A 23,290-nucleotide genomic window follows, 5' to 3' on the forward strand; every position below is an offset into this window, starting at 1 on the left:
AGTGCAGGAAGCAGGGAGATCATAGAATCTCCACCCCCTCCCCTCTTTGAGGAGGAAAGCCAGGCTTCTCAGTAGGAGGAACCATACTCACTCGGAAGCGATCCAGAGGATGAACCACTGGTAAGCAAACCAATTAAACTGCTTACCCTCCCCCTAAGACTGTTTATCCCCAACTGGGAGAGGGGGATAAAAATCTCTGCTTTAGTGGACTCAGAGTGCACCTGCTGTTTGATAAGCCCAACCCTAGGGGGTACCATGGTGCTGCGGACTATAGAAGGGGCTTACTCCCCTCCTCCCTAATTGCTGCATGCAATGTCACGTTCGTGTGCCTTGTAGGAGAGCTGCCAGAATCTGCAAATGCAGTTTGGCTGCAGATCAACTTTCACAAGATCCGATCCAGGACCTGTTTTCTTAAATTCATAACCCCCATCCAATTAGCATTTAGGAGTCCTGGTGGTTGCCCCATCAGAACTCCCTGCCCAATTGCCTGTCCTGCTTATCTGCATGTGGTGGACCCCCCCTAAGTAGCCGTAGAAGTGCATACAAGGGAAAAGAGCAAGTGAGAGGGAGGAACTTCTGTTTTTACATTTCAGTTCACAAGGTCTGAGCTCAGAGTCACTTTCCCAAAATAAAAGTTCCAACGCACAAAGATCGCTCCAAGTGCCCCAAGTGCATGCAGACGCCCTATTTGCATCCAGCTGTGCTCTGTGGGACCACAAGGTCTCATTAAGTAGTTAAGTGGAAAGTAGTTGGGGAGGGGAGGAGCAGAAGACTGGCACCACAAACACTTTTCATGCCGAGAATAAAGTTTGTGGATCCCTGACTCTGCAAAAGATGATGGGTGCCTCAACCTGCATGATATTATGGCATCCAGGAGTATCCATTCTTGGCATGAAAAGTATTTCCAAGCCAACTTTCCTCTCCCTTCCTTAAAGGCAAAGAAACCGCAGCAGAGAGGAGACAGATACTTGCGAGGTAAGTGAGTTCCTGCGGCAGGAAGGGAGGGAGAAGCATGAGGTATCTTAGTGGACTGGGGAGGCCTAGAGAGAGGGCTGTTCTATCACTAGGCTCCCCCAGGCTTCCCACCCTGAGATACCTGATGTGCACTTAACAAATGGCACATTGGTATTCTTGAATTGTGAGTTTTTGGGAAAGTATCCCTTCCTCATGTGTTGCAAACAGCCATTTCCAGTGGGGAAAACAGGACAAAGCAAGTGGGGAAAATATTTTCCTTTGCTATATTTCCAGTCTGAATTAGACCATGGCAGGGTCCCTACAGGAGAGTCCTTTTAAGGATTATGTATTAATAGAAAAGCAATTAACCTACCTCTGTTCTGAAATGCTAAAGCTGTTGCACAAAACAGAGGAGCTCTGGTCAACTAGCACAGCCATCATTTTGACAGTTTCCTTTCCTTCAGGAAAGGCCTTGCTGGCCTTGTTATTAGCTACAGAGGCTTTCAGGAAAGCCTTGCTGGCCCTGCCGGATGAAGAAGTTCCTGAAGGCCTCTGATAATGAAAAAGTGGCCAGGTGCGACACAGGCAAGTGAGGTGACATCCCCGCCCACTGAAAATAAGACCTAGTGCCTTTTTGGTGGCAAAAAAAATTATAAGACACGGTCTTATTTTCAGAGGAACAGCGGTAGCAAAAATGGCATTTGCTCACAAGGCAAGGACACATCGGGAAATGTTTCTCCTTTTGCATTTGAGCATCCAAGAAGAGGAAAGACAAATAAAAAAGAGAGGGGAAGAGAGAAAGGAAGGAAGAAGAAAGGAGAATGAAGAGGGAAAGAAAAGGAAAAAAAGAAAAGGGAGGGAGGGAGGGAGGGAGGGAGGGAGGGAGGGAGGGAAGGAAGGAAGGAAGGAAGGAAGGAAGGAAGGAAGGAAGGAAGGAAGGAAGGAAGGAAGGAAGGAAGGAAGATTATATTGAGAGAGTGAGAATCTGAGGGAAGTCTCCCTTAGCACTTGGCCACCAGCAGCCCTGCTGCCCTTTTGCCATCCCCTGGTCCCCTCTTCCTGACCTTTCCTAGCATTGAGGATGCTTTGGTTACAAAGCCAGCTCTCGGAAGGAGAGGGAGTGGGCCTTCCTCTGACCCACACACTTTGCCCTCCCACACACACACCATGAGCAATCTGGCCAAGGAGAGCAAGCACAACAGCAGTGGGAGCTGGCCATGCCTACCCTGGCCACACCCATCCCGCCCACCCCAAAGTCAATCACAACCCTGATTCAGCCCTCAATGAAATTGAGTTTGACACCTGCAGCATATACCAGCATGTTTTGTCCAACTTTATATAAACGAACAAAAAACAGATAAATAATAAACATCAATATGCAGAGGAAATATTTTTCCTCCGTGTTTGTGCCCAGACAAAACCAAACTTATCTGACTAATCTTGAAGAGCCTGTTTTGCAGCAAGCAGCTGATAGGCATGGTCGGTACTACAGCCTTCTAATACTTTTTCAAATTCACTCCATGGTCGATGTTATGTAACACATTTGTTTCAATATCATCAACTCCAGCCAGACAAAACCAGTTAATATTGCTGTTTTTGTAGGACGTGATCTTCACATGCTCATTGTGAATATTGAGTGACTTTAGACATTCAAACCAGAGATATAGTATTCATGATTCCCTGTGACAAAATAAGCCTCCAATGGGGAATCAAGATGGCCAAGCAGTTCCATATCATGGACAAGGCCTTTCACCTCAGAATCTGTCTGATCACCAACAATCACAGTGAAACTTGGTTTTAAAGTTTTAACTATTTTTACAATCATCTGGAGATTAGTTTTTCCACTGGTTGGCCCCAAAGGAATATCAGAAAGCAAAATTCTTTTAAGATTATTCATGGACAAAGGTAATTTATGAATAGTAATTGCTATTGATTTTACTGCACAAGGTTGGGGAGCATTGATGAGTCCAATAACAGTCAATCCTACAGCTACAGTAGCTGCTAGATTCCTTCCCAATTTACCAATTTTACTGATACTACCTAATTCTGCATTTCTTTGACTCATGAGCTTAAAAAGCTATTTAAAAGAACCAACAATGAAGAGAAAGAAAATAAGAATGATGTAGCTTCCAAGATAAATAAATGCTGTTAAAGGAAAAAAAATAAGGCTCTTTTGCAATAAGAAATGATGGTGTGAAAAAACTTGAGTATGGCAAAATGACGACATGAACAATAGTGTTTTTCATAAAATGAAGGAGAATGAGTTGTAGAACACAATCACTATACTTCTTCATTTGTGACGGGCTCCTATGACCATTAAGACATTAATAAAGAACACCATCTGCAACTTCAGTAGCCATCTTAATCTTGTCACCTCAATATTTTCAGTCAGATATATTTGTGATATTAACATGGAGAAAAAGATAGCTCCAGCAGCAGCAGCAACCTTTGCTTCAAATGGAAGCTGGTTGAAGATCATCTCTACTCCTAAATATTTCCAGATTCTTATTTACTACTAGCTGATGACACGGCTGTCAGATCGCCAATAGTGATACTGCTATTCAGTTGGGAGGAGGGAGTCTTGGAGTCAATTTATTAGCAGTGCCTGTGGCAATTGATATTTTACAACTGGTTTCCTGGCGCCGAAATACCTGAGATCCCATCATCTTTTGGGGGAACATTTATGATGGCCATCTGGAATGTTGCACTTTACTGTGTAACAGAAGATAGCCATGGGAATTTATGTTTATTCGGCTCTCAGGGCAGTTGATAAAGGAAACATCTTCACACCTGTGTATTGGCTAGAATCCGCATTCTAACAAATGGGATGGGGTCTCTACTGCTTTAATTCTACTTGCATTGCCTAAGAAGATTCAGATGTTGCTTTGACTTTAGTGGCTTCCATTCTTCTTAATAAAAACTTTTCAATTTCTTAAGTTAGGAGAGGAGCCCTTATATAAAGTAACATCTCTGCAAAACGGTCAACCCAGAGAAGCAACATTTGCTCTACTGAGGGGACCTTGCAAATCATGTCCGAGCACAACAGCGAACAAGGGGAAGCTAAATGCTGGAGGGAGACATCAACCCCTTCCAACCAGAGACCTGCTCCATGTACACTGTAGGAGAGGTGAACCTGGAGGACCCCAAAAAGCCCCATTGGTCATTTGTCATCGGCATGAAAGAAGGCTGAAATGAGAGGACCAGAGGAGTCACTCTCACCCGTGGTAACTGAAAACCGGGGTGGAAATTGGAGCTAGAAGCCCCCTCTGACCAGGAGGAGGTAAATGAAGACTCACTGATACAGGATCCTCTGAAGAGACATGTAACCCAGTTGGTAATGGAGATTTTGGAAAATCTCAACATCCGGGAGGAGCCAGAATAGCAACTAAAAGGCATTGGAAGGGCGGCAGCTGCAGATGATGCAGGGAGGTGGCTACCCCACTCTGGGCCCTGCTGATCAAGCAGATAGCATAGCAGCAACAGCAAAAAACACAGCAAACCCTCCCCCTCAGTTGGTACATGGATTGGGGGCTGCTCCCAACCAACCCTGAAACCTGCAATTACAAAGAAAAACTCCTTCTCTTGGGGTGAAGTTTGATGTGAACCCCCAAAATTGGGATTCTTTGTGGCACATTTGCTCACCTACATGAAAGAATATGGGTGTGATTTTCAAACCCAAGGATGCTGAGTGCGAGTGGTTACCCTAGCCCTGGAAGGAGCCGCTGCCAAATGGATGGTGACCCTACATGATGTTGATGCACCAGAACTGCGGGACTTTGACCGTTTCATGATGGCCCTGCTATGACGTTTCGAGGACCCCCCTCCAGATCACAAAACATGTGACTGCATTAAAGTTGTGAAGCAGGGATGCCGGCCAGTGACAGAGTATACCAAAGAATTCCAAGACCTGGCGTGTCATGTGAACTGGCCAGAAGATATCCTGGTAAGCTGGTTTAAGAATGGGCTGAATGATGACCTCTACAATGCCTGGGTGGCCCGAGGTGCACTGAACCATCTACATGAGTGGTATCTCACTGCAGAAGAAGCAGAGATCAACATGGCCAGGAAACAGTATCGAGCGAATGTGGAAGAAATGCCCAACCCAATGGAAGCAAGACCCTTTCAATCTGCAAACAGCATCTTCTCCGAAAACTTCAACCGAGCTGCAGAATACCGTTCTCAAGAACCAGCTAGGAAATCAGAGCGTCCGTTAGAGGGAAAACCTACAAAACCTGGCCAGCATGGGAAGGAGATGGCCCTGAGCAGCAGGGAGATGGTAGAATCTCCACTGCCTGCCCTCTTTGAAGAGGAAACCTCGGCTACTCAGCAGGAGCAACCATATTCATCCGGAAGTGATCCAAAAGATGAACCACTGGTAAGCAAACCAATTAAATTGCTTTCCCTCCCCCTAAGACTATCCCCAACTGGGAGAGGGGAATAAAAATCTCTGCTTTAGTGGACTCAGGATGCACCTGCTGTTTGACCAGCTCAACCCTGGTAAGAAAGTTGAGGATTAATGTAAGGAAGCTGAAAAGCCCCACAGATTTTTGCCAACTAGGTGGGTCAATAGCAGGGGGGTGGGCACTTGCCACTGAGCCTCTACAAATAGGTATTGGAAGCCACAAGGAAATATTTACATTTATAGTGGCATGGAATGGCCACTAGTTTTGGGTCTTGCATGGCTGAAAAAACAGAACCCCAAAATTAATTGGAAACAAAGCACCATAAGAGTTCAGATGCACGTGACTTTTGCTGAGAATCCACACAAAGAAACTGAGGGGGCAGAGCACCAAGAAACAGCAATGCCCACTTACACTATGCCAACCCAGGGAATACCTAAATACAAATACTTGGCTGAGGTTTTTAGCAAAAAAGCCTCTGACGAGCTCTCCCCCCACAGACACACTACACTGGCTGTGCGATAGAAATCCTACCCAGTGCCAGACTCCCTAAACTCAAGATGTATAATATGTCTCTGAGGGAGCTGGAAGAACTGAGGACATTCATTGAGAAAAACCTAGCAAGGGGTTTCATTGAGCCAGCCTGACCAAAAATCGCAGCCCCAGTGTTATTTAGAGAGAAAAAAAGATGGCTCTTAGTGTCTCTGTGTAGATTTTAGGAAGTTAAATATGATCAGTGTGGAGAACATGTACCCCACTCCCCCTCATGAAAGACATGCTAACACACCTTGCTAAAGGGAAAAAAAATTCAAAGCTGGATTTAAGAGAGGCTTACTACTGTATCAGAATTAAAGAGGGAGACAAATGGAAAACAGCATTTAACACCCCTCTTGGATGCTATCAATTCAAAGTGCTCCCATTTGGGCTACAGGGGGCCCCTACAGTATTTATGCAATTACGAAGTGCTACATGAGCATTTATATAAGTGCTGTTTGGTATACTTAGATGACATGCTATATTCTGAGACCAAAGCAGAACATGTAAAACTAGTCCAGGCTGTTCTGAACAAACTCTACTCTGCCAAAGTTTATGCTAAACTCTCTAAATGTGAATTCCATCAAGAAAAAATTGATTACTTAGGATACCGCATTTCACACCAGGGCATAGAAATGGATCCTTTAAAAGGGCAGGTGGTAATTGATTGGGAACCACCCAGAACACATAAACAGTTACAAAGCTTCTGGGATTCGCCAACTTTTACCACCAGTTTATTCCCGCTTTTGCCCAGATTGCTCTCCCCATCACCAGGCTTTAAAAACAAAGGGGGAGGGTAACCCAAAACCAAAGCAGCCTTTGAACTGGATAATGGAATGCCAAACTGCATTTGAAAAACTTAAAACGGCTGTTTTCAGCAGAGCTAATTCTAAAGCACCCAGACATAGGGAAACCATTTGTCATACAAGCAGATACCAGCGATGTGAAGATAGGAGCGGTCTTGGTTCAGAAAAATGAGCAAGACCAATTACAACCATGTGCTTACACATCCAAAAAATTGTTCAAATATTTTATTCATTTTCACATTCCATTTTACAATCACTTATATACTGGATATTTGCTATAAAAAAAGAAATAAAACAAAATAAAAAAGAAAACACAACTCATCATTCACAACCCCACCTGACACTTCCATCCTCCATACACCCCATCTTCCCCCTCCAACTTTCCTTTCCTCCCTCTAACACTCCCCTCCTACTTCCCTTTCCCCTCAAACCTTCCTTCTCCCCTTACTCCCAGCACGCCCTCCTTACATTCCCCTTACTCCTTCCTTACTCCTCCCTCTTCTTTCCCTCTACCTCCCTCCTTGGTGTATTCCTTTATTCAACTGTTGTTTATTAATATAATATGATAAAAAATAAAGTAAACAAAGGAGAAAAAAAATATAAAGAAAGAAAAGAAAAAAAAAGAGAACAACCGTATACAAGTGCTTTCTTTTTCTTATTGAGACTATGTTAACACCCACCCACCCACCCCCCATAAATCCCCATCCCTAATCCTCCCGACTTCCCAGGGCCCACACCTGGCACTGCCCTCTATCTAAAGTATCTTATGTTCGTATGGATTAAAAATAAAAGTAATATATTAAAAAAAAATAGATAGAAAGAAAATACAAATTATATAAAGGAAAAGAAAGAAAAAAAAAAGAAAAGAAAACAAGAAAAAAAAACCCTTTGTGTTAAGCTCAGCCCCCCATCTTTATCTATGTTTAAATAGTGTAAGTCATTCTATATGTATTTTATTCTCGTCTCTTGCTTCTTTGTTATTTACCCCAACCTCCTGTAGGCTCTCCCATTCCTCTTCCTTAACCTTATATTCAGATAAACATTTATACAAATTTGTATAGACATCAGTATACAATCTAGCTCGAAAATAATCTCCCCAAACTTTCCCTTCTAGTAAAATTTAAGCAGCGTGGATCATTCCACATATTCAAATATTACTTTACAGAAGAACAATCTCGTCAAACTTTCCCTTCTAATAGGATTTAAACAGCGTAAATCATTCCGCGTGCATTTTACCCTCGTCCCTTGCTTCTCTAATATTTACCACTATTTCCCATAATCCCTCCAAATGATCTTTCTTAACCTTATTTTCAAACAGTAATTCACACAAGAGTCAAAATTTATACAAATTTGTGCAGACATCAATTTACAATCTAGCTCAAAATAATCTGACCAAACTTTCCCTTCTAGTAAAATTTAAGCAGCGTGGATCAAATATTACTTTACACAAAAGTCAGTTTGCATTCTATCTTAAAATGATCCCATCCAGCTTTCCCTTCTAATAGGATTTAAACAACGTAAATCATTCCGCATGCATTTTACCCTCATCCCTTGCTTGTCTGATATTTACCACTATCAAATTTATGCAGACATTAGTTTAAAATCTAACTCAAAATAATTTCACCAAGCTTTCCCTTCTAATAAAAATTAAATAGCATGGATCCTTCCACATATTCAAATAATACTTTCAACAAGAATCAGTTTACCTTCTATTTTAAAATGATCTCATCAAACTTTCCCTTCTAACAGAATTTAAACAGCGTAAATCATTCTGCATGCATTTTACATATATACATTCAGCATCACCCCACCAATATCCAATTCCGCTTTTTCTACCAGAGAGAGGTCGCAAACCCCCATTCAATCCACAACTTTGACGAATATTTTAGAATGTCTAAATCCTCGATCTCCGCTTTTCTGCTTCTCTGAGGGAGGGAGAGCTACCCCCTCCATCTTGCAGCCATGTGGTCTGTTGCTTGCCTTCTCCTTCAGCTTGTCTTTCCTCTTTTCCAAGTGAGTCAGGAAGTCCCGCCTTCAAAGTTTTGTAATAGAAATCTCGGGCCTCCGAAACAGAATTGAGACGAAGTCTTTGATTCTCAAATGTGACCGTAATGCCGGCTGGGGCCTCCCATTTATATTGAATCTGATGATTTCTAAGCTCTTTAGTTAAGAAAGTATAGCCTCTTCTTGCTTTTAACATCTGAGATGGTATTTCTTTGAAGACAATCACATCCTGGCCATCAACTCGCAAACTTTTATTGTAAAACTTTTGCATGATCGCATTTCTGGATTCTTTTGTGGAGAAATATATAATTATGTCCCTCGGGAGCTGTCGCTGTTCCGCTACCAACGAATTCTGGCGATAGATTTTCCGAATCTGCCAATCAAAATTAAGTCCCGGGCTTCCCACCGCATGGCTGAAGGCTTCAACAAAGGTCTGTTTCAGATTCTCGCTCCTTTTCGCGGAATCCTCTGACTCTTATTGCAAATGCCTTCTTGTTAAAATTTATCATAACGAGCTGTTCTTGAGTATCTCTAATTTTTTGTTGTAATATTTGAATATTAGTAGTCAAATTAGAATTAGCCTCCTCCAAACTTTCCAATTTATTCTCTATTTCAGCGGTATAATCTGACAGGGCAGACACGGCTACAAACGTATTCGCCTTCATTTGGGCAATTTTAGACTTTAAATTACCATATAGCTCCAATACAAATTCTTTAATTTATTGTTTAAAATCATTAAACATTTGAAAGAAAAATTCCTGTGTTAAGAATTCTCCAGTAGAGGGCGTAGGAGACAAGGGCTGCGATTCCATAGTAGATTCTTTAAGTTCATTCATAGATTCTTTAGGCACATTCGTAGAGAGACGCTTCGATTTTGACCTGGGTGCCATTATAAATAAACGAATAAACAGCGCTTTCGCTCCCCTCTGTTTCCAAAAAAAATTTTATTTTGTTAAGGAGCGGTCTGCAGGAAGGTAAAGCCGGCTAAGTACATCCCCTATCAGTCACCAACGGGGAGAAATCGCCATTTTGAAGTCCGTTTAAACAAAGAAGCCTCTAGGACAAATGAGGCTGGTGTTTAAGATAGTAATAAAAGCATAAATCTCACAGGGGTGGGACCCGCCCGTATTAATCCTAGCTTCAAACAACTTTGCTTTGTCCTGGGGTGGGGGTCGCCTGTCTAGGGTTGCAAAAAAAGCAGCTGAGAAGAACTGGCTGGAGATAAAGGCTCCGCTTACGCTGGATCTAATCTCTGTCCACAGCCCCAAAAAAAGAAAAAGGCTGTGAATTACGAATAGACCCTAGCACACAGAGCTACTCCCTGCCCCTTTATAGCCAAAAAGGGGTGATATCTATGATCTTATTTAGATATACAGACCAGATCTCTGAGAGGAGCTCGGTTGAGCCCTCCTCGGCAACAGGCTCCGCCCCCAGGAAGTCCACACATCCAAAAAATTGAATGAATCTGAGAAAAGATGGGCCATTTGGGAGAGGCTTATGTCTGACTGAGGCTCTTTTAACCTGGAGGCATTTCCTAGAGGGAAGTAAGATCCCTTTTGAAGTCTGGATGGATCATAAAAATGTAGAAGCCCTAAAGACCCCAAGGAAACTCTCCCCAAAACAAGTATGATGGGCTCAGTACTTTAAACAGTTTGAATGTACGCTCATATATCTCCCAGGGGGGGGAATTTTCTGCCAGATGCGTTATCCAGAAAACCGTAATACAATAGCATGAAGCCAGATGTAATCAAACCCATGATACAAAACAATCAACTAACCGCTAAAGTAACCACCAGATCCCAAGCAAAACAACAAATTTTGACAGACAATGACACCACCCAAACTTTTAAACAAGCTTTAGTCACCAATGAATAGTTTTTGAGTCACAAATCCAGCTGCCTGATGAAAGATAACTTAGCTTGGGTGCGAGGGAAATTGTATGTTCCAGCTAGCCAAAGACTGTGCTTAATGGCAAGGTGCCACGACTCCAAATTAGCTGGACACTTTGGTTTTGTAAAAATGTTACACCTAATTAAAAGGCAATTTTTGTGGCCCTCACTAAAAAAGGACATAGAGAGCTATGTAGTTAAAGGACACCAAGGGAAAATCCCAGGTCTATTACAGAAGGTAGCTGAAACTTCCGCACCCTGGAAAGAGATTGCTATGCACTTTATTGTTGAACTACCAGAAAGTGCAGGGAATACTGTCATTTGGGTCGTAACAGACCTGTTTTCAAAACAGGCACATTTTATACCTTGCCAAATGATCCCAACTGCCAAACGTCTAGTCAAGTTATTCCTGATACACATTTATCGCCTTCATGGAGCCCCGCAGAGAATCATCTCCAACAGCGGGGTTCAATTCACCTCAAAATTTTGGAGGGCATTTTTAACTTTACTTGGCACCACCCAAGGATTGAGCTTGTAACACCACACTCAGACTAATGGGCAAACTGAAAAATTGAACTCAGTCCTAGAACAATATCTAAGATGTTTTATTAATTTTCAACAGGATAACTGGACTGATCTTTTACCTTTTGCAGAAGTGGCCTTCAATAATGCTGTGCACTCGGAAGAAGGCGGGGCTTAGCAGTGAGAAGATGGAGTTTTAGGCTACTCCTGAAATTCCTCTATACCAAAGGATTTTTTGGACGGGTTCTTTGAACCCCAGCTGTCCCGGAGACGACAGTGGAGGTGGGGAGGGACCCAGGACCCCAGAGATAATCGCAAATCTCTGGGGGAGGGTCTTAACTCCCCGTGCCAATTCCTTTTTGGATTAGCTGTGTGCTAACTGAAACTGCAGGTCGCCCCTAAGAATGGAAGAAGTGATATCATCTGGTAAGCTGATTTTATTATCCAAGAGAGATTGTTCCTGTTAAAAATTAAGCTAATTGAAAACCAAACAACAGAAGATCAGCGGCGAATTAGCTTTTCTAATGGTTTTATGACTGGTGGTTACTCTACCTCTTAAATGCTTCAAGAAACTCCGCGATATTCCCCCCCCTCTGAATCTCCCTAAGTGGATCGTAAAACTTATTTCCTACTAACTAGCCCGTTACGATTCGACATTTTTATTACTTTACTATCCAGCTCTGTTTACAACTAGATAAGATTGACAGCCGGTAAGAGAATTAAAAAAAAAAAAAGTTAAAAAGTGCTTTGAAGCCTCTGGGAAAAAAAAGAGAGAGCCTTTATTTTAACTACGACACATCATGGCGTCCCAAGATACTTCCAAGACTTTATTTCAGACTCTTTTCTCTGCGTGTAGAGATCTTTTTCATTCTTACCAAAGATTGGAAAGAAAAATGGATCAATTTATTCTAAAATATGAAGCTAAAACTGAGAACGTTGAATGCTTAAATGTTCCTGAAACACAAACGGAAAATGTGAGAAATGGTGTCTGGTCTATCTCAGAGGAAGAGAAGAAGGGGGAAGCCATAAAGACGGCTCATTTAAAGGGACAGTGTGCAGAAGGAATGGAGAATCCACCCTTGAGAATTAAAGTTAAATTGGGAAGCTTTATAAACCAAGAACAACTTTATTACTTCATCACTGACATTCAGAATCCAAAGGTGCCGAAATACTTTTGTTTGGACTTGCTTATGGAAACATTTGGTAAATTTATTCAACGAATGGCTACTGGACGGAGAAAACCTTGTGGCTGGAGGGACACAGGCTGAAGATGGGACAATAAAAACTAAAATTAGCTAGATCGAATTACTTTAATTGGTAATAGATATAGCTGAATAATGACTGATATGGATAGCAATATATATAATCTGGAACTGGCTGATAGATTGTTGAATACAATTGAAAACTAGTTAAACCTAATTGCTTTTCTGTGTAACAAATATTGTTGAATAATAATTGATATTGATAGCAATGTATATAATGTGGAGTTGACATGATAATTAACAATGGGATATGAGAAAATACTTTTAGATTACACATAAAGAGTATTAACTATAATAATTAGCACTATTTAAAAACTAAATAGAATCCATACAATCCAATGTTAATTAATACTGGGAAAATGTTATGATATATGATATAATTGAATATTATGGATGTTTAGCTAAAATAGAATCTAGATTGGATCACTTCAATTTGTAATAGATATAGCTGAATAATGATTGATATAGATAGCAATATATATAATTTGGAATTGCTTGATAGATTGATGAATATAACTGAAAATTAGCTAAATCTAATTGCTTTTTTGTGTAACAGATATTGCTGAATAATAATTGATATCAATAGTAATGTATATAATGTGGAGTCGATATGATAACTAACAATTGGATATGAGAAAATACCTTTAGGGTATACATAAAGAGTATTAACTATAATAATTAGCACTATTAAAAAATTAAATAAAATCCATATAATTAAATGTTAATCAATATTGGGAAAATGTTAGGATATATGATATAATTGAATATTATGGATGTCTAGTTAAAATAGAATATGAGGATTTGATGATAATAGAGGATTTTACAAATAAGTAAATGAACTGCCAGCATGTGTTATGGACTAATTCCTTAGCATAACTAAGGATGAAGGATGTTTAAATAATTATAATAATTGAAACCGGAGGTATAATGATGTTGATATGGCAAATATTCGAGTTAAGATATTTGAATTAATGGAAGTCAATCGAAGAGAAGCACCAGAACATGTTGTAACCAGCTGATATACTTCCTATTTTTTCATAATAGATACCTGTGTTTTGTTTTGTTTTTCTGATTGTTGTCTTTGTTTTTGTCTGTATTATCTGTAATTGATTGATATATTAGGAAAGATGTTGTACCAGCTTTAAACTAAAACTAAAAAAACATTTAATAAAAAAATAAAAAAATAAAAAAAATAATGCTGTGAACTCAAGCACTGGTTTCACCCCTTTTAGAGTAGCAACAGGCCAGGATTTCAGCCCCATGCCTGAACTACCCATAGAAGAACCCACTATCCCCTCACTTAAGGAATGGATAGACACGTTACAAAACAAATGGCCAGTGATTAGACTAGCTTTAGGGGAAACTAATGTGGCTTTTAAAATTCAAGCTGACAAGAAAAGAGTGAGACCCAAACCTGTCCACGTTGGATATAGAGTAGGTATCTACAAAATTCCTGAAGTCATTGCAGCCATCAAAGAAATTAGGGCCAAATTTCATTGGACCTTTTCCTATCACTAGAATCATCAACCCAGTAACACTAGAACTACTCCTTCCAAAGACACTCAGGCAAGTCCACCCAGTATTTCACATTAGTTTACTCAAACAAGAAGTAATCTCACCACTCAGACCCCCTGCACTTACACCGCCTGTTCTTATCATGATAGAAGGTGAACAACACTTTGAAATTAAGGAAATTCTTAACGCTAGGATCCACAGGGGGAAAGCCAATACTTAGTTGCTTGGAAGCATTTACCTTTGTCCCAAAATGAATGGGTAGCTAAACACCATGTTAGGGCCCCTAACTTATTGGAAAAAAATCACCCCCAATGCCCTGACAAACGTTGTTAAAATACTATGATGGAATTTCTGTTTCTATCTTTTCACAGGTGGATCTCTCCTTTTTTTAAAGAACGGCAGCATGTTTATGATGGCCATCTGGGATGCTGCACTTTACTGTGTAATGGAAGATAGCCATAGGAACGTATGTTTATTCAGCTCTCAGGGCAGTTGATAAAGGAAACATCTTCACACTTATCTATTGGCTTAAATCTGCATTCTAACTAATGGGAGGGGTCTCTACTGCTTTAATTCTACTTGCATTGCCTAAGGGGATTCAGATGTTGCTTTGATTTTAATGGCTTCCATTCTTCTTAATAAAAGGTTCCTTGAAATACTCCATTTCAAGAGTCTTCACTTTCTTAAGTTAGGAGAGGAGCCCTTACACTGGCATTGCCCAGGTAATTATAGACATCAAAGTGTTTGTCTTACAAGGAGTCACTGAGAGGGGGCTTTCTTTCCCCTACTCCCATCCCCCTCTCTCTTACCCCTCCCATGCACTCCTCTTTCCTGCCCCTGTCTACAATCCTGGCACTTTGCTCCAAAGTGTTTGTCTGACAGGTAGTCATTGAGAGAGACCTTTCATCCCCTGCTCCCATGCCCATCATCCCTGTCCTCTCCCTTTTCCCTCCCATGTGCTCCTCTTTCCCGTCCTGTCTATGATCATTGCACTTCATAGACTTACTGTGTGAGGGAGGCATAGGCCTTAAAGGCATACTGCTTGAGGGAGCACACTCAATCAAAGGCCTCTGTACTGGCCTAAGCTGGCTTCCTTCGTAGGCCTAATGTGTGAGGGAGGCCTTAAAGGCTCACTGCTTCCCATGACATCATGTACAATTGCCGCTCTAGGATGCCGCACTCGCTCTTCTTAAAGGCCTAGACTTTCTTGAGTTATGTTGGAACACACACAGAGAGACACACAGACACACACCCACACATTAGAGGTGTCTTACTCCCACAGTGTTTGTCTCCAGAGGGTAAATAATCTGAGCACCAAGTTTGGTTGAAATTGCTTGAGGAAAAGAAAAGAAACAAAAGAAGAAGAATAGAAGATGGTACAAAGAAATTTCCCAGGAAATATTAATGAGTACAGAAGTTCTAGTGGGATTTCTTGATTAATTTAGCCTCAATCCAGGAACCACTATCAGCTTTGGACTAAAAATAAATTTTAAAAAGAAAGTTCCCTTCCAAGTACTAAAACAAGACAAAAACAATTAGTGACAGTCACTTAGAATTTAATAATTCAAGAAACATAAATCTGCTTCTAAGGCCTCAGAAGGAATGTTTCTTTGTTGCTTTTTTTTTTAAAAAAACCACTTGTCATTTAGTTTAACAGTCTCCAGGAGATGGGGGGGGGGGGTGTTTACAGAACTCTTGGCTTGCAAGAGATGAAAGGGACCGTTAAGTCATCTAGTCCAACCAACTGCTCTCACAAGAGTATTTCTGATAAATGCCTTATCTCTCCTTAAAAGTCTCCAGCTATGGGGCATCCACAACTTCTAGAGGCAATTTAGATTTAAAACCTCTTTAATAAAAACACTGCCCTGATCAGCACAAATCTCTCCAGGCAAAATCCAAAAATTCATATTGTTGCAGCAGCTCGTAGACTTTATCACATATCAATTATAAGAACAGGACATGAGGCCACGAAGGTAAAAGAGATACAGGTTTATTGATGCATCGAGTTCAGAGTGTTAACACACCAAGATCTGAACTGCCTGGGCTCTGCCCAGGACGTTAGTTTTATACTGTGCTACAGACTGAGCTTTCTCACGGCGTTTCCATACATGAGACAAACATGACATTTCAAAAAGGAGGTTCATTTTGAAATGTTACAAACAGAGAAGTACATAGGAAAAATACAAAAAGAGAAGTTCCTATAATGTCTTAAACTATCGGCAGTTTCACCTCTGTTCTATCTTACACCCACGCTTGGCTTCCTGTGCCCCTCCTTTACAGCGTCTTGCCACACTGTTCCAGTAAGGTTTGTGCAACATAATAAACGTCCATATTAAGTCTATATTGATATTCAACAGGTAGTAAGAAATTAGAGCCTGGGGGCTCATATACCCAGGTGATATAGTGATATTTTGGCCGTTTTCTCCCGGCTGCCTCAATATCAATAGCTTGCAAATTTGAAAAAGCAGTTTAAACAAAAGATACAGCACATAATATTATAGAATGCTTTGTGTAGATGCTGGCTACCATTTCTACAAGAGGTTTTAAAGCAAATTAAAAGAAACTTTATCTTTGGAAAGTACTGTACTTACAAATGCAATACTATAGTTTGCAAAGTACTTAAAAAGAAGCAGAGATGATGGGTTGGCTGCTAAAATAAAGCTAGGCCATGACACACACTTGAAAGTAAATCAGGAAGACTAAGTGTGGGGTCTCTCTGGCAAGAACAAAGAATGTTTATCAACAGGGAATATGTATGTGTAAAGATTGTAACAATTATGGGTAGTTAGAAAGCTAACTACCAACGTAACAAGAGTTAGACAATCTGCAGACCTCAGCTAGAACAAATTGTAGAATTATTACTAAAATCTTTATTAGATGATATTTCTTATTATCTCGCCTTGTCCTGCCTTCTCCTTTAGTGGAAATGTGTAAAACTTTCTTAATCCTTTGTTCTTGGTAAAATGTACTTAGCGTCTGAGGTAATAAGTAGACTCTGCGTTCATGCAACAGGTTTACTTTCTACTCAGAAACCAGAACAAAAGAACAATTTGCACTCTGACAACTTTTATACTCCTAGCTGTCAGAGCGTTAACCAATAACAATGTGCCAAATCTCCCGCCTGAATACAACCACAATTAGTCCAATCCACTAGCACTATGCCTGATTGACAGAAGTGGGCGGGACACGTAGGGACGTAACACTCCTTCCGCCCAGTTAGTGCATACATAGTCCTTCAGGTAGGCGGGTTTGCGATGGTTCCTTCCAGAACTTCTTGGCTCTGCTGCACCCAGAGACGGATGTCGCTCAGGTCTCTCTCCGGTGGAAGGTATGGTCTTGTCGCATCCTTCGGAAGGCCCTGCCCTCTCTGAGCGACTGGAACTTGCAGGTGAGCTGACCGGTGAGAACGAGGCGATTGTAGATGGAAGAATAGTTAGATCCGGGGTGGATTCGGGATGGTAAGTCTCAGGCATAGCAGGACAGCTAATAGATGGATTCACCAAACTCCTTGGCCCAATGAGAGGATTCAAGTCCATTTCGTGTCACCACAGCTGGTCTACATGGCGCCGCCACTGACGCCCATCCTCCAACCGGACTCTATAAGAACATGGTCTGGTTACCTGTACAATCTGGCCTGGAACCCATTTAGGATTCCCAATACAGTTCTTGGCAAATACCCCTTCCCCCAGTTTAAAGGTTCGTGTGCCACTAAGTTGTAGTAGGGTGTCAAATTGGTAGGTAGGATGCAACCGGTCAAGTTTTGTGCGTAGACGCCGGCCCATGAGAGGTTCTGCTGGACTCTTTCCTGAGATAGGGCAAGGCGTGGTATGTTGTGAGAACAAATATGTGTAAACTTTCTGTTCCCATGGTCCTGTTCCCATGTGGCTTAATGCCTCCTTGGCAGAGCATACAGCTCTTTCAGCCCGGCCATTGCTAGCTGGATGGTATGGGGCTACTAGTGCATGTCTAATACCCAAACTAGCCAGAAAGGATTGGAAGGTAGCAGAGGTCAGTTGTGGGCCATTATCAGACAGTAAAGTGTCCGGTATGCCATGCGTCGTGAATAAATGTAACACTCAGATTGTGGATTCAGATGTAGTGGATTGCATAGAACAGAGTTCAACCCAATGAGAAAAGGCATCAACTACTATTAGAAAAGAGTGGCCTTGGACTGGGCCCGCAAAATCTAAATGGATTCGGGATCACGGACCTCTGACCATGTCCCAGTCCTTTGGAGGAGCTGCTGGTGGAGCAGGCCTAGAGGTTTGGCAAGGAAGGCAAGTCATAACCCAGGTCATTATGTCGGCATCCAATTTGGGCCACCATACATACCCCCTAGCTAAAGCCTTCATCCTGGCTATACCTGGGTGACTTAAGTGTAAATGTTGTAATATGTCAGTGCGTAATACGTTTGAGACCACAACTCTTGTCCCCCATAATAAGCAATCTTTAAGTTCCGAAAGTTCCGTCCGCCTTCTAAAGTAAGGCTGAAACTCTTCTGGTAATTGGCCATGGGCCACCCTCACCGAACACATTCTAATACCTTAGAATGGGGTCTGCTTTTGAATGTGCTGCGATATCTGTTGCGGAGAAAGGGCGTTGGTACTTACCTGATACGCCTCTTCTCATAGTGGGGGGAGGAGTATCCAGAATGGGTTGACTTTGTCCTCTCATGATTGGATGAGTCAGATAAGCTCTTTGGGCAACGCCCCCTGGCCAGCAGGACTGCCCATATTTGACGAAGAGCTCCATCCGACTCGTTGCACCATTCACTCCAGACTCTTAATTCAGTTCTTAGCTTTTATCGTCTTCAACATCAATATTTATATAACTTCATAAAACAATGAGCATAAAACTTAGTCGTACAAACATAGTCAGAGAGGGACTGGATACTCCTCCCCCCACTATGAGAAGAGGCGTATCAGGTAAGTACCAACGCCCTTTCTCCATAGTGAGGGGGGAGGAGTATCCAGAATGGGACGTACCAAAGCCTGCACGTCCCTAGGGAGGGAGACCCATGAGGCCCCATGTCCCCCGCTCATGCCAGTTGAGGCATGGGCCCCGCCCTGTGAACCGCCTGCAACGCCCTGCATCCAAAGAGGCTTCTGCTGAGGCAAAAGAGTCCAGTTTATAGTTCCTAGCAAAGGGAGAGGGGAAAGCCCACGTGGCTGCCCTGCAGATTCCGGCCAGGGCTGTCTGCATGGCCCAGGCCCTGGACGTGGCTGCGCTCTGCATGGAGTGAGCTGTGATATGATTGGTGTCTGTAAGCCCTGTGATTGGTATACAGTGGCAACGCAGGTTCGCAACCATCTACCTATTGTGGTGGAAGTCACCCTGTTACCCAGGCCCCTATTTGGAAGGAGACAAACAGAGCTTCGGATTTCCTGTCTGGCCTGGTTCTCCTGAGGTAATCCTCAGAGCCCTCCTTACGCCCAGAGTGAGCCACTTCTTTCCCAACGGGTGGGAAGTGTCTGGACAGAAGTTGGGCAAATCGGTTCCTGGGTTTGATGGAAGCAGGGGCCCACCCTGGGGATGAAGGACGTAACCCCACTCTGTCTTGGTGGAAGAAGCAGAGATCCTCCCCAGTGGACAGAGCTTGCAGTTCGTATATCTGCCTGGCGGAGGAGATGGCCACCAGCAAGGCCACCGTGAGAATCAGGAACTTAAGGGAAACTGTTCGTAAAGGCTCAAATGGAGCGCCTATTGGAGTGTCCCCTACCCTGTGTAAGTCCCAGGAGTGGTACCTGAACGCTGTGTGCGGTTTGGGGTTGGAAGCCCCCTTGAGGAATTGCCTGACCATAGGATGGTGAGTCAAGCTCTGGTTCCTGCCACGCAGGAGAACTGGCGAGATGGCTGAAACCTGTCTCCTAATTGTGTTAGAAGCTAACCCTCTGTCCCAGCCTGCCTGGAGGAGGTCCAGAATCTGAGGCACTGAGGCCTGGCTAGGTTTGTGCCCCAGGGAATTACACCATGATGCAGAGGCCCGCCACATGGAGCCATAGATACGCTCTGTGGAGGGTGTGCGGGCAGTCTGGATAGTCTGCATCACCCTGGGGGGGAAGAGGTCTTTCACCAGGATGCTCCGCTCAAGGGCTAAGCGGTCAGCTGGAGCCATTGAAGGTCTGGGTGCTCCAGCGACCCCTGGGTAAGGGATATCCCCTCCTGGGGGATTCTCCATGGCCTCTCCGCTGAAAGCGACTGGAGATCTGCAACCACAGTCTCCAGGGCCAGTGAGGCGCCAACAGAACCCCTTCCGCCCCCTCCCGAAGGGTTTCCCATATGACCCTGGGGATCAGGGGTAAGGGCGGAAGGCATACCGACAACCCCTGGGCCAGGGGCTTCACAGATCGTCCGCCCCTTCTGCCCCCCCCCCCATGTCTGGTACCTGGAGAAGACCCTCAGGAGCTGAGCGTTGAGGAGCGTGGCGAATAAGTCGACCTCTGGGCGTCCGAAGCACTCTGCCAGCTCCTTGAAGATTGCTGGCTGCAGCTTCCGCTCCAAATTGTCCCCTTGGTCCAGCTGAGCCAGTTGGCTCTGATGTTCCCCACCCCTGCTATATGTTCTGCCCTCAGCGAATGTTGTCTAAATTCATAGGCTATCTGAGGTGCTTCTGCGATCTCTCATAGTCGGGCATCCCATTCTGAATTTGTGGTGGGTTCTGGCATGGGGACCAGCCTATCTGACCCTTCCCCCCCCCCCCCGGCCATAAGGGTGCTATGATTCTATGGCTAGGATTAGCGCGGAGATATTCTGAATGTAAACACAGACGGAGTTTAAACGGCGGCCACTAGAGTGCGTGTAAAGATGAAGTGAGGGAAGCTAAGGCTCACAATAAAGGCCTGCCACAAAGGTAAAGTAATGATAATAACAACAAGAACCACAACAACGATAATAATAATAAAATAAAATGAAATACAAAAGGGGGCATCTTCCCGCCTGATAAAACCAAGAAAGATTAAGGAAACGATTGGTCCCTTGCTGGGAGAAAGTGGCCCGAAGGTGACAAGCAGCAGGGGTAAAGCCGAACTATTTAACTCGTGCTTGGCATCTGTCTTTACCCGAAGGGATAAACAATCCAACCTATCAAGAACAGCACCCCAAATTCAGATTAGGAACCCAAGATGAGATAGAGAAGAAATGGTAGCCTGTCTGTCTTAGGCAAAGTCCAATTCCCAGGACCGGGTGGGTTACACTCCAGGGATCTGAAGGAGCTGGCGGTCGAGATCTCCAAACAACTGAAACTATATCTATCAGAGATCCTGGAGTACCGGAGAACCACTATAGGATTGCTGATGTGATTCCCCGTTTCAGAAAGGGAGAAAAACCGGCTCAAGAGCCCAAAGCCAACATGGGTTTGTCAAAAACAGATCATACCAGACTAGCCATATTGCCTTCTTAGATACGGTGACAACCCTAGTGGACCATAGGAATGCCATTGATATAGTTAACTTGGACTTCAGCAAGTCCTGATAAGGCAGGCCATAACCTACTACTAGATAAAGTAGAAGAATGTGGGTTAGACATAGTCACACCAGATGGCTTGGTAACTGGTTGACCAACCGCACACACCTGTACTCCTCAATGGAACTGCCTCTTCATGGAGGGAAGAATGCAGTGAGTCCCCCAAGGCTTTGTGTTGAGCCCAGTACCCTTCGACATCTTCATGAGTGATTCGAATGAGGGTGTTAAGTGTGTAAGCTAACAGTTGGGTTAGCAAAATATATGCCATGATAATAGTACTGTTTCTTTAAGAACTGCTGTTATCTCAAGCGGTCATAAGAAGGAGCCGGTATGACGGTTAGCTCTGTTTGTTAAATGCTGATCGGTGGGGGGGGGGGGAACTCATCAGGTTAGCAGATGACCCCAAGCTGGCAGGAATAGCCAACACTTCAGAATACAGGCTAAAGATACAGAAGGATCTTGATACCCTTGAACATTGGGCACTACCTAGGAAAATGAGATTCAATGAAGTAAGGTTCTACCTTTAGGCAACAAAGGTGAAGTGCACAGGTACAGAATACCTTGCTCCACAGTAGTAACTGTGAAGGGGATCTTGGAGTCCTAGTGGACAACCCTTTAATATAAGCCAGCAGTGTGCAACAGCTGCCAGAAAACCCAACACAGTTTTTGGCTGCATAAACAGAGGAATAGAATCAAGCTCCCGTGAAGTGGTCATCCCACTTCATAAGGCCTTGGAAAGGCCACAATTGGAATTCTGCATTCAGTTTGGTCACCATGATGTAGAAAGGATGTGGAGGCTCTAGGGAGAGTGCAGAGAAGAGCAACAGAGGGGATCAGGGGATTGGAGGCTAAAGCCTATGAAGAACGGTTGCAGGAATTGGGTAGGTCTAGTTTACTGAAAGGAAGGACTAGGGGAGATGTGATAGCAGTGTTCCAATATCTCAGGGGTTGCCACAGGGAAGAGGCAGCCTGATTATCCTCCAAGGAACCTGAGTGCAGAACTAGAAGCAATGGGTGGAAACTAATCAAGGAGAGAAGCAACTTAGAACTGAGGAGAAATTTCCTGACAGTTAGAACAATTAATCAGTGGAACAACCTGCCTCCAGACGTTGTGAATGCCCCAACAGTGGAAGTTTTTAAGCAGCTGTTGGATAGCTATTTGTCTGAAAAGGTAGGATCTCCTGCCTAAGCAGGGGGGTTGGGCTAGAAGACCTGCAAGGTCCCTTCCCCCTCTGCTATTGTATTGCATAGTATTGTATTGCATTGCATTTGCTCTTTGCCTAGTCACCCCCACCCTTGGAAGGCCTTGGGAGAGGGGGGTAATCTCTAACCTGATTGGAGATTCTTCTGTCTCTCCTTGGGGGCTGCAGCCTTTAGCAGCCGGGCTGATTACTCCTCCCCCCTCTGTGTTTTCCAGGCTGCCGGGGCTGCCGGCTTGGGCCACGTGGGGCCCCTCCTCCCCCTTCTTTCCAAATGGCTCTGCAGGGCAATTACCATAGCCCCGCCCTCAGAACTTAGCCACAAAAAACAGCTTTTGCTAAGGGGCCAGCCTCCTTCTCAGGGACTTCTCGCCCCTCCCCCCTCCTTCTTCTACTCAAAGGAGAATGCTCTTAAGGGGGAAGCAAGAATTAGCCACAAAAAATGCAGCTCTTGCTGGACAGCCTCTTCTGATGGCCTTCTCGCCCCCAACTCTCTTTCTCCTACTTAAAGGAGTGTCCTTAAGGGGGAAGCCTTCTCCTGTTACTAGGCAGTTACAAAGGGACAGAACGGGCTTTTAGGCAAGATTTCTGAAACACCGAAGCCGAAGGGGATCCTCCCCTGGGGGGGGAGGAGTTCTCAGGTTGGAGGGAGGGTTCTTCCTGCAGTCTTGTGGCAGCTGCCTCTGTGATTCATCTAGGAGGTAGGCTTGGGGGGGGATTGATCCACCGCCTGCCTCTTTAAGC

The 23,290-nt window shown here is 43.5% G+C and overlaps 2 protein-coding genes across 3 annotated transcripts in view; both read right to left on the minus strand.

Annotated features, from left to right (window-relative positions):
- GLB1 (galactosidase beta 1) overlaps window positions 1–23,290 on the minus strand; it is a 224,857-nt gene that overhangs the window by 183,908 nt on the left and 17,659 nt on the right. The gene's annotated exons all lie outside the window — the stretch shown is intronic.
- TMPPE (transmembrane protein with metallophosphoesterase domain) lies at window positions 2,228–3,433 on the minus strand. The gene is given in 7 exon segments (XM_087712156.1): window positions 2,228–2,309; window positions 2,311–2,391; window positions 2,393–2,456; window positions 2,459–2,614; window positions 2,617–3,106; window positions 3,108–3,199; window positions 3,202–3,433. Coding segments are annotated over 7 exon segments (1,197 nt in total).

The sequence above is a fragment of the Thamnophis sirtalis genome, unplaced genomic scaffold (genome assembly GCF_051295495.1).
Source record: "Thamnophis sirtalis isolate CommonGarterSnake01/CBP01778 unplaced genomic scaffold, rThaSir2_p1.2 scaffold_4, whole genome shotgun sequence".
NCBI lineage: Eukaryota > Metazoa > Chordata > Lepidosauria > Squamata > Natricidae > Thamnophis > Thamnophis sirtalis.